At 45.3% G+C, this 16140-nt stretch overlaps 1 protein-coding gene across 2 annotated transcripts in view; it reads right to left on the minus strand.

The window, feature by feature from the left end:
* Positions 1-4878: 4878 nt before the first annotated feature.
* Positions 4879-16140, minus strand: part of LOC121547092 (slit homolog 1 protein-like) — a 238691-nt gene continuing 227429 nt past the window's right edge. For both annotated transcript variants that reach the window (XM_045209881.1, XM_045209880.1), the window contains exon 36: positions 4879-5747. In XM_045209881.1, coding sequence (XP_045065816.1) covers positions 5509-5747 — 239 coding nt within the window. In that variant the 3' untranslated portion in view covers positions 4879-5508. The remainder of the gene's footprint in view (positions 5748-16140) is intronic.

The raw sequence follows: 16140 nt of genomic DNA on the forward strand, positions 1-16140 counted from the left end.
CCCAATTGAGATGTTGTGGCAGGACTTAAAACTAGCAGTTCATGCTTGAAAACCCACACGTCACTGAGTTAAAGCAGTTCTGCATGGAAGAGTGGGCCAAAATTCCTCCACAGCGACGTGAGAGACTGATCAACAACTACAGGAAGCATTTGGTTGGAGTCATTGCAGCTAAAGGTGGCACAACCAGTTATTGAGTGTAAGGGGGCAATTACTTTTTCACACAGGGGAATTGTGTGTTGCATAACTTTGTTTATGAAATGAATGAAATAAATATGTAATTGTTGTGTTATTTGTTCACTTATGTTCCCTTTATCTAATATTAGGTTTTGGTTGAAGATCTGATAACATTTAGAATCACAAATATTCAAAAGTAGAGAAAATTAGAAAGGAGGCAAATACTTTTTCATAGCACTGTACATGCTTTAAAATAAAATAATTAAAAACGTATTCCAGCTCAGGTAACTCAAGTCATGCCACTCAAACTGATTTCGAACCCCCCCCCCCCTTACCACATACACAAGCTCCATTCAAACCAATGAAGAGACACGTTAGAGTCTGTTAAAAGTACACACATTAAAGTTTAATGAATGAAAAGTGGAAGAGGTTCAGTAAACATTTTGTCGGTGGCGATAGATACTACATACATTCAGCATCACTGGGACTTCAGTTCAATCCCACCATCACACCTGCGACGGAACACAACTAAAGCAACCGAAGTAGCACATCTGTAGGAAATAGTATTTGTGATAAAAACATTTTGCACCGGTTCAATACAACAGAGACACAGTGTCTTTCACAATGAAATTATACTGAGTACAGTTCTCTCTCCATGGATGGTGGTTGAGTCTTGAAGGGTTTCACACTAGACCAAAATGAATCGGTCTGAATTGCAACGAACTATATCCATATTTGCAAATGTGAAAGTCCTTTTTTTGAGAACTGTGATGAACTGATGTTGAAACCTGGGAGGGATAGAGCTAAACGTTTATCTAAAGGATGAGATGACAGTTCATCAATATCATACAATGTGGACACCTTAGGAAAACCTCAGGGGTATACAAGACTAAGGGCTCTATTCAATCAGATCCGCTTTAGCCGACATCCGAAGAGCGGTTATTTTGGCGGTGTCGGAGGTGGAACTGCGTTAGAGCTGTCAAATCCACAAGCAGTTCCTGTCATTCTACCTAAAGCGGACATTGCCATAGAGTCCTAATACCCATAAAACCTAGCGGTCAAACAAGGAAGTGGTTCCAATCGTTTTTTCCACCATTCATTTTTTCCATAGGGGATTTTAGAAACATTTCAAATAACGTCTGTGTTTTGTGTAGGCTTACCCTGGTGTGACGTTTTGATAACTGTGTAAATATCTCTAGGACAAGGTGATTTATCAATATATTTGCCTGTATTTATCCCCCCAAAATGAAATGCTAATTAGCTACTAATGTTGCTATCATAAAGAACTACAAATGCCATGATGATCTGGACGAGACTGCTGAATCGAGGCAAAGGTTATAATCTCTGGATTAACTATCTAATGTTAGCTACATTTAGTAATGAATAAATTGGCTACATTTCTTTAAAATGACAATTCAATGAACTGTCAAGTTTTAAATTGACACAATGCCTGTTAGTAAAGGTGTCAGCCAGAGATTACGTGCAGGAGCTTGTAGGGATTTGTAGTCTTGCATGATGTCTACTTTTATGAAATTAGCATTTTCGAATCTGAGAGTAAATAGAGAATAATATATTGATAAGTCACCTTGTCCGAGAGAGATTTACATGCTTATCAAAACATCATGCCAGGGTAAGCCTACACAAAATACAGCCCTTATTTTAAGTGCTTCTAAAATTCCCTATGGGAAAAATTATTGGTGGGAAAACGTTTAAACCATTTCCCTGTTTGACAACTAGGTTTTATGGGTATTATAACACCTCCACTGTGGGACTCTATTGGCTGCACGGAGTCCATTAAGATAAATCCCATGCAGCCTTGTTTACAAGTCCGAACACTGGAATGTGATATGTAATTTACACCTCGAGAGAAATTCTGATTTTGTTAAATGATTTTCAATTTGAGCGTCATTATTTCTATATAGCCTACACTTTCTCGTTCTGAACTTCTAGCGCGAGTGGGACAGGTGTGGCTTCGTGACAATGATCAGGAGCAGCTGCTCACCAATTTGAGAACTCCAACGCAGTTACACCTCCGACACCTCCAGAACATCAGCTATGTGGGTTTCGGCTATCGCCGGTGAACACTTGATCTGATTGAATCTAGGCCAAGGTTAACATGGGGGCAAACATGGAGTCCACTGCAACAGGACGCTCCGGGTAGAAGTTGCTCTTAAGCACAGATCTAGGGTCAGCTTTCCCTCCCCAAAGTTTTGCCTTAATCAAAACAAAAAAAAACGAACCCTAGGTCAGTGTATAGGGTCAACTTCATCCTACTCCACAGTCCTGTAGGTCTCTCACTTAATAAACACAGAGGATGTGGTGTCTTTATATCTTTATACTGGGAACTAAACAGGATAACGGCTGAACCATACCACTTCACGAGTGAGCTCAGTTCATATTTATCTATAAACATTTATACATTCAGGTTGGATTGTTCTACTCTGCACCTGGCACCTTTTTTCATCTCTGAATCTTGTTATATAGCCAGTCAGAGTAGAGACATTTAACTGTACATGTAAAAATGGACATAACACTCTTTTAGGATTGGTATAGGTGGATCCAATTGCAAATGTACAGAAAGATGGCAGGTCTACAGTTTGCTGTCATTCAACCCATGCCACCACCACAGTATAATTGTAAGATGGCAGCATTTTTGTGCACGTCCACAATAAGTAAGCTTCCTACAGCAGCTTAGTTTCAGTTAACTGTGACTGTTTCACTTGAATCTTATAATTACTTCTGTCTACGACGGAAAATGTCCCCAATTAAAAATGACAGAAATTCAACCGAACACTTCAACAAAATCAACACGAGGATCAAAACCTTTTCACTATATTTCAGAGTATGGTATGGTAAATACAGGAAAAATCCATTTCAGAGCGTGAGGGGCATCTCTCTCATTTGCATTTTAACTCCACCCACTCGGGCCCAACAGCCAATGAGGAATGTGTCTGAGCCAGAGGGGACGAAACACTGTCTTAACTGGCTATTAAGTAATATCACAAATACCTTACAGGTTTTTTTTTTTGTTAGACTAGTTTTTATTTTAACTAGTGTTTCATTTTTTGAAAATAATTTTTGGAAATCTGCAACAATTATTATGCCTTTTATACTCTACAGGAAAAAGTCTTAAGATGAAATAAATTAAAACAATTAAACAAAACAGCAGACAGACTTTTAAATGAATTAGATGTCATATTCACATGGAAGACAACATATACAATATTAAACGTGTTTTTATATCAATACTGCCTCCTATAGAACAAGGCCAACCATTCGCTTCCTTGTTTTGGACAATTACAAACTAGCTTGTTTGAGCAAGTTAAATAAACAAATGAAAACCGCTAGGGAACCAATCAAATGCCATCCTGCCCGTTCCAATAGAAGCTTCCAGAAAACACAGATTTACTTTACTTTAACATATAAAAATACTATACCAAAATGAAATACAAATATATATTAGAATCTGTTAGGCATTTCTGTATAAAGAGAGGGCTAAAGGAGTTAGGTTACATCGGAAAACAAAATATAATGCAAAACAAATAATTGAAATTAGACATAAAACAATCAAAAAATAATATTCTGCACCTTTGTTCTGTAATAATAAACATCATGATAATAAAAAGCTCTACATATCCATTTGCAAACTTCTCCTCACATGCAACAGTTTGCACACATTTAATACTGTAGGCATTGAAGGACCTAATCATCCTCCTGCTCAAAGGGGGAGGGCTTATGCAAATCATCCTGAGGCAATGCATGATGGGGGTATAGCTTATAGCCTATAGTAGGGAAATGGAGGGTCCACCTGCATCACAATGTGTACTGCTTCTATTGAAACGACCCTTCTGCTCAGACAAGACCATTCTCTTGTGTGTGTGTGTGTGTGTGTGTGTGTGTGTGTGTGTGTGTGTGTGTGTGTGTGTGTGTGTGTGTGTGTGTGTGTGTGTGTGTGTGTGTGTGTGCGCGTGCGCTGTGAAGGGCACTGATTCTCAGTGCTGGTATTCAGTGCAGTGGTGTTATCAGTAAAGAAAATAATGGACATCTCTTGTTCTAAAGACTCCAGGATAGAGTGTAATAAGCTTCGGGCTAGACCAGCTATAGCCCGACCGAGCCCTAGCTCTAGCCCTAGCTCTGCTCAGCCCTGCACAGCTCAACTACAATCCAGCTAAGCCCAACCTTATTTGGCTCAACTCACAGCCCAGGCAAGCTTATACCAGCCCACTCCAGCTCCAGCCCAGCTCCAGCCCAGCCCTGCCCAGCTCCAGCCCAGCTCCAGCCCTGCCCAGCTCCAGCCCAGCTCCAGCCTAGCTCCAGCCTTTCCCAGCTCCAGCCCAGCTCCAGCCCTGCCCAGCTCCAGCCCAGCTCCAGCCCTGCCCAGCTCCAGCCCAGCTCCAGCCCAGCTCCTTCCCAGCTCCAGCCCAGCTCCAGCCCAGCTCCAGCCTAGCTCCAGCCTTTCCCAGCTCCAGTCCAGCTCCAGCCCAGCTCCAGCCTAGCTCCAGCCTTTCCCAGCTCCAGCCCAGCTCCAGCCCTGCCCAGCTCCAGCCCAGCTCCAGCCCTGCCCAGCTCCAGCCCAGCTCCAGCCCTTCCCAGCTCCAGCCCAGCTCCAGCCCAGCTCCAGCCTAGCTCCAGCCTTTCCCAGCTCCAGCCCAGCTCCAGTCCAGCTCCAGCCCTGCCCAGCTCCAGCCCAGCCTAGTTCCAGCCCAGCTCCAGCCCAGCTCCAGCCCAGCTCCAGCCCAGCTCCAGCCCAGCTCCAGCTCAGCTCCAGCTCAGCCCTGCCTTGCCTAACCAAACTCAACTACAGCCCAACCCCAGTCTCCTCCCTCTCTTTCAATATCTCTGTCCCTCTTCCCTCCTGCCACCCTGACCAGGCCAGACGCTACATTACACACACTGCCATCAGGAAGAAAAAATGAGAGATGGTGCTTAGGCTATCTGAGACCTAATGGATGGATGGCCAAGGGGCCGAATGTTTAGACCATGTGTGTATAAGGGGTTGGTTGATGCCTTGCTCTGAATGCAACACCTTTGACATCTTTAGAACCCTTCGAAACAATGTTGCAGATACAATGGTTTGGTTGTTGTTGTTGTTCACACTTCTCCACGTTGTTGTTGATGTTTTGTTTACTCTGTGTTTCTGTACGTCACACACCCATGGAAAGGGGGGGAAATGTCCAATTTTAGAAACATTGTTGTCCATAATACATAGATAGAGGTTTTTATATATATTTCTTTATACTATCTTCTCTTATTTCTTCGTCCTCTTTCTCTCTCTCTCTCTCTCTCTGTGGTGCGCTCGGTGGCAGAGGCGGTAGCAGGTTTGTGTGAAGCGTGCTACATACAGCCCACGCAGCCACACTTGATGGTCTTCTCCACTTCCTCGCTGAACGATCTTCCGTCGCTGCACTCAAAGGTGTATTTCCGACGTTTCATTCGCTGGCCGGCGCAGCAGGCACCCGTGTCGCAGGCGCCGGAGCACTCTACCCAGGAGACCATGCGTGTGGTCTGACAGATGGTGTATCCACGCTGCACCTGGTAGAAGTCCCTCACAGGCTCCCCTCGACACTCTGACTCTGTAGGGAGAGGAAAGATAGAGACACTCTGACTCTGTAGGGAGAGGAAAGATAGAGACACTGACTCTGTAGGGAGAGGAAAGATAGAGACACTCTGACTCTGTAGGGAGAGGAAAGATAGTGACACTCTGACTCTGTAGGGAGAGGAAAGATAGAGACACTGACTCTGTAGGGAGAGGAAAGATAGAGACACACTGACTCTGTAGGGAGAGGAAAGATAGAGACACTGACTCTGTAGGGAGAGGAAAGATAGAGACACACTGACTATGTAGGGAGAGGAAAGATAGAGACACTGACTCTGTAGGGAGAGGAAAGATAGAGACACTGACTCTGTAGGGAGAGGAAAGATAGAGACACTCTGACTCTTAGGAGGATAGATAGAGACACTGACTCTGTAGGAGGAAAGATAGAGACACTCTGACTCTGTAGGGAGAGGAAAGATAGAGACACTGACTCTGTAGGGAGAGGAAAGATAGAGACACACTGACTCTGTAGGAGGAAAGATAGAGACACACTGACTCTGTAGGGAGAGGAAAGATAGAGACACTGACTCTGTAGGGAGAGGAAAGATAGAAACACTCTGACTCTGTAGGGAGAGGAAAGATAGAGACACTGACTCTGTAGGGAGAGGAAAGATAGAGACACTCTGACTCTGTAGGGAGAGGAAAGATAAAGACACTCTGACTCTGTAGGGAGAGGAAAGATAGAGACACTCTGACTCTGTAGGAGGAAAGATAAAGACACTCTGACTTTGTAGGGAGAGGAAAGATAGAAACACTCTGACTCTGTAGGGAGAGGAAAGATAGAGACACTGACTCTGTAGGGAGAGGAAAGATAGAGACACTCTGACTCTATAGGAAGAAAGACAGAGACACTGACTCTGTAGGGAGAGGAAAGATAGAGACACTGACTCTGTAGGGAGAGGAAAGATAGAGACACTCTGACTCTGTAGGGAGAGGAAAGATAGAGACACTCTGACTCTGTAGGGAGAGGAAAGATAGAGACACTGACTCTGTAGGGAGAGGAAAGATAGAGACACTGACTCTGGAGGGAGAGGAAAGATAGACACTAACTCTATAGGGAGAGGAAAGATAAAGACACTCTGACTGGAGGGAGAGGAAAGATAGACACTAACTCTATAGGGAGAGGAAAGATAGAGACACTCTGACTCTGTAGGCAGAGGAAAGATAGAGACACTGACTCTGTAGGGAGAGGAAAGATAGAGACACTCTGACTCTGTAGGAGGAAAGATAGAGACACTCTGACTCTATAGGGAGAGGAAAGATAGACACTAACTCTATAGGGAGAGGAAAGATAGAGACACTCTGACTCTGTAGGGAGAGGAAAGATAGAGACACTCTGACTCTGTAGGGAGAGGAAAGATAGAGACACTCTGACTCTGTAGGAGGAAAGATAGAGACACTCTGACTCTATAGGGAGAGGAAAGATAGAGACACTCTGACTCTGTAGGGAGTGGAAAGATAGAGACACTGACTCTGTAGAGAAAGGAAAGATAGAGACACTCTGACTCTGTAGGGAGAGGAACGATAGAGACACTCTGACTCTGTAGGGAGAGGAAAGATAGAGACACACTGACTCTGTAGGGAGAGGAAAGATAGAGACACTCTGACTCTGTAGGGAGAGGAAAGATAGAGACACTCTGACTCTGTAGGGAGAGGAAAGATAGAGACACTGACTCTGTAGAGAAAGGAAAGATAGAGACACTCTGACTCTGTAGGGAGAGGAACGATAGAGACACTCTGACTCTGTAGGGAGAGGAAAGATAGAGACACACTGACTCTGTAGGGAGAGGAAAGATAGAGACACTCTGACTCTGTAGGGAGAGGAAAGATAGAGACACTCTGACTCTGTAGGAGGAAAGATAAAGACACTCTGACTTTGTAGGGAGAGGAAAGATAGAAACACTCTGACTCTGTAGGGAGAGGAAAGATAGAGACACTGACTCTGTAGGGAGAGGAAAGATAGAGACACTGACTCTGTAGGGAGAGGAAAGATAGAGACACTCTGACTCTATAGGAAGAAAGACAGAGACACTGACTCTGTAGGGAGAGGAAAGATAGAGACACTGACTCTGTAGGGAGAGGAAAGATAGAGACACTCTGACTCTGTAGGGGGAGGAAAGATAGAGACACTCTGACTCTGTAGGGAGAGGAAAGATAGAGACACTCTGACTATGTAGGGAGAGGAAAGATAGATACACTGACTCTGTAGGGAGAGGAAAGATAGAGACACTCTGACTCTGTAGGAGGAAAGATAGAGACACTCTGACTCTATAGTGAGAGGAAAGATATACACTCTAACTCTATAGGGAGAGGAAAGATAGAGACACTCTGACTCTGTAGGGAGAGGAAAGATAGAGACACTCTGACTCTGTAGGGAGAGGAAAGATAGAGACACTCTGACTCTGTAGGGAGAGGAAAGATAGAGACACTCTGACTCTGTAGGGAGAGGAAAGATAGAGACACTCTGACTCTGTAGGGAGAGGACAGATATACACTCTAACTCTATAGGGAGAGGAAAGATAGAGACACTCTTACTCTGTAGGGAGAGGAAAGATAGAGACACTCTGACTCTGTAGGGAGAGGAAAGATAGAGACACTCTGACTCTTAGGAGGATAGATAGAGACACTGACTCTGTAGGAGGAAAGATAGAGACACTCTGACTCTGTAGGGAGAGGAAAGATAGAGACACTGACTCTGTAGGGAGAGGAAAGATAGAGACACACTGACTCTGTAGGAGGAAAGATAGAGACACACTGACTCTGTAGGGAGAGGAAAGATAGAGACACTGACTCTGTAGGGAGAGGAAAGATAGAAACACTCTGACTCTGTAGGGAGAGGAAAGATAGAGACACTGACTCTGTAGGGAGAGGAAAGATAGAGACACTCTGACTCTGTAGGGAGAGGAAAGATAGAGACACTCTCTGACTCTGTAGGGAGAGGAAAGATAGAGACACTCTGACTCTGTAGGAGGAAAGATAAAGACACTCTGACTTTGTAGGGAGAGGAAAGATAGAAACACTCTGACTCTGTAGGGAGAGGAAAGATAGAGACACTGACTCTGTAGGGAGAGGAAAGATAGAGACACTCTGACTCTATAGGAAGAAAGACAGAGACACTGACTCTGTAGGGAGAGGAAAGATAGAGACACTGACTCTGTAGGGAGAGGAAAGATAGAGACACTCTGACTCTGTAGGGAGAGGAAAGATAGAGACACTCTGACTCTGTAGGGAGAGGAAAGATAGAGACACTGACTCTGTAGGGAGAGGAAAGATAGAGACACTGACTCTGGAGGGAGAGGAAAGATAGACACTAACTCTATAGGGAGAGGAAAGATAGAGACACTCTGACTCTGTAGGCAGAGGAAAGATAGAGACACTGACTCTGTAGGGAGAGGAAAGATAGAGACACTCTGACTCTGTAGGAGGAAAGATAGAGACACTCTGACTCTATAGGGAGAGGAAAGATAGACACTAACTCTATAGGGAGAGGAAAGATAGAGACACTCTGACTCTGTAGGGAGAGGAAAGATAGAGACACTCTGACTCTGTAGGGAGAGGAAAGATAGAGACACTCTGACTCTGTAGGAGGAAAGATAGAGACACTCTGACTCTATAGGGAGAGGAAAGATAGAGACACTCTGACTCTGTAGGGAGTGGAAAGTTAGAGACACTGACTCTGTAGAGAAAGGAAAGATAGAGACACTCTGACTCTGTAGGGAGAGGAACGATAGAGACACTCTGACTCTGTAGGGAGAGGAAAGATAGAGACACACTGACTCTGTAGGGAGAGGAAAGATAGAGACACTCTGACTCTGTAGGGAGAGGAAAGATAGAGACACTCTGACTCTGTAGGGAGAGGAAAGATAGAGACACTGACTCTGTAGAGAAAGGAAAGATAGAGACACTCTGACTCTGTAGGGAGAGGAAACGATAGAAACACTCTGACTCTGTAGGGAGAGGAAAGATAGAGACACACTGACTCTGTAGGGAGAGGAAAGATAGAGACACTCTGACTCTGTAGGGAGAGGAAAGATAGAGACACTCTGACTCTGTAGGGAGAGGAAAGATAGAGACACTCTGACTCTGTAGGAGGAAAGATAAAGACACTCTGACTTTGTAGGGAGAGGAAAGATAGAAACACTCTGACTCTGTAGGGAGAGGAAAGATAGAGACACTGACTCTGTAGGGAGAGGAAAGATAGAGACACTGACTCTGTAGGGAGAGGAAAGATAGAGACACTCTGACTCTATAGGAAGAAAGACAGAGACACTGACTCTGTAGGGAGAGGAAAGATAGAGACACTGACTCTGTAGGGAGAGGAAAGATAGAGACACTCTGACTCTGTAGGGGGAGGAAAGATAGAGACACTCTGACTCTGTAGGGAGAGGAAAGATAGAGACACTCTGACTATGTAGGGAGAGGAAAGATAGATACACTGACTCTGTAGGGAGAGGAAAGATAGAGACACTCTGACTCTGTAGGAGGAAAGATAGAGACACTCTGACTCTATAGTGAGAGGAAAGATATACACTCTAACTCTATAGGGAGAGGAAAGATAGAGACACTCTGACTCTGTAGGGAGAGGAAAGATAGAGACACTCTGACTCTGTAGGGAGAGGAAAGATAGAGACACTCTGACTCTGTAGGGAGAGGAAAGATAGAGACACTCTGACTCTGTAGGGAGAGGAAAGATAGAGACACTCTGACTCTGTAGGAGGAAAGATAGAGACACTCTGACTCTATAGGGAGAGGAAAGATATACACTCTAACTCTATAGGGAGAGGAAAGATAGAGACACTCTTACTCTGTAGGGAGAGGAAAGATAGAGACACTCTGACTCTGTAGGGAGAGGAAAGATAGAGACACTCTGACTCTGTAGGGAGAGGAAAGATAGAGACACTCTGACTCTGTAGGGAGAGGAAAGATAGAGACACTCTGACTCTGTAGGAGGAAAGATAGAGACACTCTGACTCTATAGGGAGAGGAAAGATAGAGACACTCTGACTCTGTAGGGAGAGGAAAGATAGAGACACTCTGACTCTGTAGGGAGAGGAAAGATAGAGACACTCTGACTCTGTAGGGAGAGGAAAGATAGAGACACTCTGACTCTGTAGGGAAAGGACAGATAGAGACACTCTGACTCTGTAGGGAGAGGAAAGATAGAGACACTGACTTTGTAGGGAGAAGAAAGATAGAGACACTCTGACTCTGTAGGGAGAGGAAAGATAGAGACACACTGACTCTGTAGGAAGAGGAAAGATAGAGACACTCTGACTCTGTAGGAGGAAAGATAGAGACACTGACTCTGTAGGGAGAGGAAAGATAGAGACACTCTGACTCTGTAGGGAGAGGAAAGATAGAGACACTCTGACTCTATAGGGAGAGGAAAGATAGAGACACTGACTCTGTAGGGAGTGGAAAGATAGAGACACTGACTCTGTAGGGAGAGGAAAGATAGAGACACTCTGACTCTGTAGGGAGAGGAAAGATAGAGACACTCTGACTCTATAGGGAGAGGAAAGATAGAGACACTGACTCTGTAGGGAGAGGAAAGATAGAGACACTCTGACTCTGTAGGGAGAGGAAAGATAGAGACACACTGACTCTGTAGGAAGAGGAAAGATAGAGACACTCTGACTCTATAGGGAGAGGAAAGATAGAGACACTGACTCTGTAGGGAGAGGAAAGATAGAGACACTCTGACTCTGTAGGGAGAGGAAAGATACAGTGAGGGAAAAAATATTTGATCACCTGCTGATTTTGTACGTTTGCCCACTGACAAAGAAATGATCAGTCTATAATTTTAATGGTAGGTTTATTTGAACATTGAGAGACAGAATAACAACAAAAAAATGCAGGAAAACGCATGTCAAATATGTTATTAATTGATTTGCATTTTAATGAGGGAAATAAGTATTTGACCCCCTCTCAATCAGAAAGATTTCTGGCTCCCAGGTGTCTTTTATACAGGTAACGAGCTGAGATTAGGAACAAACTCTTAAAGGGAGTGCTCCTAATCAAATCAAATCAAATCAAATCAAATGTTATTGGTCACATGCGCCGAATACAACAGGTGCAGACATTACAGTGAAATGCTTACTTACAGCCCTTAACCAACAGTGCATTTATTTTTTACAAAAAAAGTAAAAATAAAACAACAACAAAAAAAGTGTTGAGAGAAAAAAGAGCAGAAGTAAAATAAAGTGACAGTAGGGAGGCTATATATACAGGGGGGTACCGTTGCAGAGTCAATGTGCGGGGGCACCCGGCTAGTTGAGGTAGTTGAGGTAATATGTACATGTGGGTAGAGTTAAAGTGACTATGCATAAATAATTAACAGAGTAGCAGCAGCGTAAAAAGGATGGGGTGGGGGGCAGTGCAAATAGTCCGGTAGCCATGATTAGCTGTTCAGGAGTCTTATGGCATGGGGGTAGAAGCTGTTGAGAAGTCTTTTGGACCTAGACTTGGCACTCCGGTACCGCTTGCGTGCGGTAGCAGAGTGAACAGTCTATGACTAGGGTGGCTGGAGTCTTTGACAATGTTGAGGGCCTTCCTCTGACACCGCCTGGTATAGAGGTCCTGGATGGCAGGAAGCTTGGCCCCAGTGATGTACTGGGCCGTACGCACTACCCTCTGTAGTGCCTTGCGGTCGGAGGCCAAGCAGTTGCCATACCAGGCGGTGATGCAACCAGTCAGGATGCTCTCGATGGTGCAGCTGTAGAATTTTTTGAGGATCTGAGGACCCATGCCAAATCTTTTCAGTCTCCTGAGGGGGAATAGGCTTTGTCGTGCCCTCTTCACGACTGTCTTGGTGTGGTTGGACCATGATAGTTCGTTGGTGATGTGGACACCAAGGAACTTGAAGCTCTCAACTTGTTCCACTACAGCCCGTCGATGAGAATGGGGGGCGTGCTCAGTCCTCTTTTTTTTCCTGTAGTCCACAATCATCTCCTTTGTCTTGGTCACGTTGAGGGAGAGGTTGTTGTCCTGGCACCACACGGACAGGTCTCTGACCTCCTCCCTACAGGCTGTCTCATCGTTGTCGGTGATCAGGCCTACCACTGTTGTGTCGTCGGCAAACTTAATGATGGTGTTAGAGTCGTGCCTGGCCATGCAGTCATGGGTGAACAGAGAGTACAGGAGGGGGACTGAGCACGCACCCCCTGAGGGGCCCCCGTGTTGAGGATCAGTGTGGCAGATGTGTTGTTACCTACCCTTACCACCTGGGGGCGGCCCGTCAGGAAGTCCAGGATCCAGTTGCAGAGGGAGGTGTTTAGTCCCAGGATCCTTAGCTTAGTGATGAGCTTAGAGGGCACTATGGTGTTGAATGCTGAGCTGTAGTCAATGAATAGCATTCTCACGTAGGTGTTCCTCTTGTCCAGGTGGGAAAGGGCAGTGTGGAGTGCAATAGAGATTGCATCATCTGTGGATCTGTTGGGGCGGTATGCAAATTGGAGTGGGTCTAGGGTTTCTAGGATAATGCTGTTGATGTGAGCCATGACCAGCCTTTCAAAGCACTTCATGGCTACAGACGTCAGTGCTACGGGTCGGTAGTCATTTAGGCAGGTTATCTTAGAGTCCTTGGGCACGGGGACTATGGTGGTCTGCTTGAAACATGTTGGTATTACAGACTCAGTCAGGGACATGTTGAAAATGTCAGTGAAGACACTTGCCAGTTGGTCAGCACATGCTCGGAGTACACGTCCTGGTAATCCGTCTGGCCCTGCGGCCTTGTGAATGTTGTTCTGCTTAAAAGTCTTACTCACATTGGCTACGGAGAGCGTGATCACATACTCATCCGGAACAGCTGGTGCTCTCATGCATGCTTCAGTGTTGCTTGCCTCGAAGCGAGCATAGAAGTGGTTTAGCTCGTCTGGTAGGCTTGTGTCACTGGGCAGCTCGCGGCTGTGCTTCCCTTTGTAGTCTGTAATAGTTTTCAAGCCCTGCCACATCTGACGAGCGTCAGAGCCAGTGTAGTACGATTCAATCTTAGTCCTGTATTGACTCTTTGCCTGTTTGATGGTTCGTCGGAGGTCATAGCGGGATTTCTTATAAGCGTCCGGGTTAGAGTCCCGTTCCTTGAAAGCGGCAGCTCTACCCTTTAGCTCAGTGCGGATGTTTCCTGTAATCCATGGCTTCTGGTTGGGGTATGTACGTACGGTCACTGTGGGGGACGACATCATCGATGCACTTATTGATGAAGCCAGTGACTGATGTGGTGTACTCCTCAATGCTGTCTGAAGAATCCCGAACATGTTCCAGTCTGTGCTAGCAAAACAGTCCTGTAGCTTAGCATCTGCGTCATCTGACCACTTTTTTATTAACCGAGTCACTGGTGCTTCCTGCTTTAGTTTTTGCTTATAAGCAGGAATCAGGAGGATAGAGTTATGGTCAGATTTGCCAAATGGAGGGCGAGGGAGAGCTTTGTATCCGTCTCTGTGTGTGGAGTAAAGGTGGTCTAGAGTTTTTTTTCCTCTGGTTGCACATTTAACATGCTGGTAGAAATTAGGTAGAACGGATTTAAGTTTCCCGCATTAAAGTCCCCGGCCACTAGGAGCGCTGCATCTGGATGAGCGTTTTCCTGTTGATTTATGGCCTTGTACAACTCATTCAGTGCAATCTTAATGCCAGCATTGGTTTGTGGTGGTAAATAGACAGCTATGAAAAATATAGATGAAAACTCTCTTGGTAAATAGTGTGGTCTACAGCTTATCATAAGATACTCTACCTCAGGCGAGCAAAACCTCGAGACTTCCTTAGTATTTGATTTTGTGCACCAGCTGTTGTTTACAAATATACACAGACCGCCACCCCTTGTCTTACTGGAGTCAGCCGTTCTATCCTGCCGATGTAGCGTATAGCCCGCTAGCTGTATGAAATCCATGTCGTCGTTCAGCCACGACTCGGTGAAACATAAGATATTACAGTTTTTAATGTCCCGTTGGTAGGATAACCGTAATCTTAAGTCGTCCAATTTGTTCTCCAATGATTGAACGTTGTCTAATAGGATTGATGGAAGAGGCAGTTTACTCGCTCGCCGTCGGATCCTTACAAGGCACCCCGATCTACGTCCACGATATCTCCGTCTCTTCCTCACGCGAATGACGGGGATTTGGGCCTTGTCGGGTGGGCCTCGTTGAAGAAAAAATCTTCGTCCAATACGAGGTGAGTAATCGCTGTCCTGATATCCAGAAGCTCTTTTTGGTTATAAGAGACGATGGCAGAAACATTATGTAAAAAATTAATTACAAATAACGCGGAAAAACACACATAATAGTACAATTGGTTAGAGGGCTGTAAAACGGCAGCCATCTTCTCCGGCGCTGTTAATAGAGGCATGTTACCTGTATAAAAGACACCTGTCCATAGAAGCAATCAATCAATCAGATTCCAAACTCTCAACCATGGCCAAGACCAAAGAGCTCTCTAAGGATGTCAGGGACACGATTGTAGACCTACACAAGGCTGGAATGGGCTACAAGACCATTGCCAAGCATCTTGGTGAGAAGGTGACAACAGTTGGTGCGATTATTCGCAAATGGAAGAAACACAAAATAACTGTCAATCTCCCTCGGCCTGGGGCTCCATGCAAGATCTCACCTCGTGGAGTTGCAATGATCATGAGAATGGTGAGGAATCAGTCCAGAACTACACGGGAGGATCTTGTCAATGATTTCAAGGCAACTGGGACCATAGTCCCCAAGAAAAAAATCGGTAACACACTACGCCATGAAGGACTGAAATCCTGCAGCGCTCGCAAGGTCCCCCTGCTCAAGAAAGCACATATTCATGCCCGTCTGAAGTTTGCCAAGGAACATCTGAATGATTCAGAGGAGAACTGGGTGAAAGTGTTGTGGTCAGATGAGACCAAAATCGAGCTCTTTGGCATCAACTCAACTCGCCGTGTTTGGAGGAGGAGGAATGCTGCCTATGACCCCAAGAACCACATCCCCACTGTTGAACATGGAGGTGGAAACATTATGTTTTGGGGGTGTTTTTCTGCTAAGGGGACAGGACAACTTCACCGCATCAAAGGGACGATGGACGGGCCATGTACCGTCAGATCTTGGGTGAGAACCTCCTTCCCTCAGCCAGGGCATTGAAAATGGGTTGTGGATGGGTATTCCAGCATGACAATGACCCAAAACACACGGCCAAGGAAACAAAGGAGTGGCTCAAGAAGAAGCACATTAAGGTCCTGGAGTGGCCTAGCCAGTCTCCAGACCTTAATCCCATAGAAAATCTGTGGAGGGAGCTGAAGGTTCGAGTTGCCAAACGTCAGCCTCGAAACCTTAATGACTTGGAGAAGATCTGCAAAGAGGAGTGGGACAAAATCCCTCCTGAGATGTTTGCAAACCTGGTGGCCAAAT

This window comes from Coregonus clupeaformis, chromosome 31 (assembly GCF_020615455.1).
Source record: "Coregonus clupeaformis isolate EN_2021a chromosome 31, ASM2061545v1, whole genome shotgun sequence".
Taxonomy (NCBI): domain Eukaryota; kingdom Metazoa; phylum Chordata; class Actinopteri; order Salmoniformes; family Salmonidae; genus Coregonus; species Coregonus clupeaformis.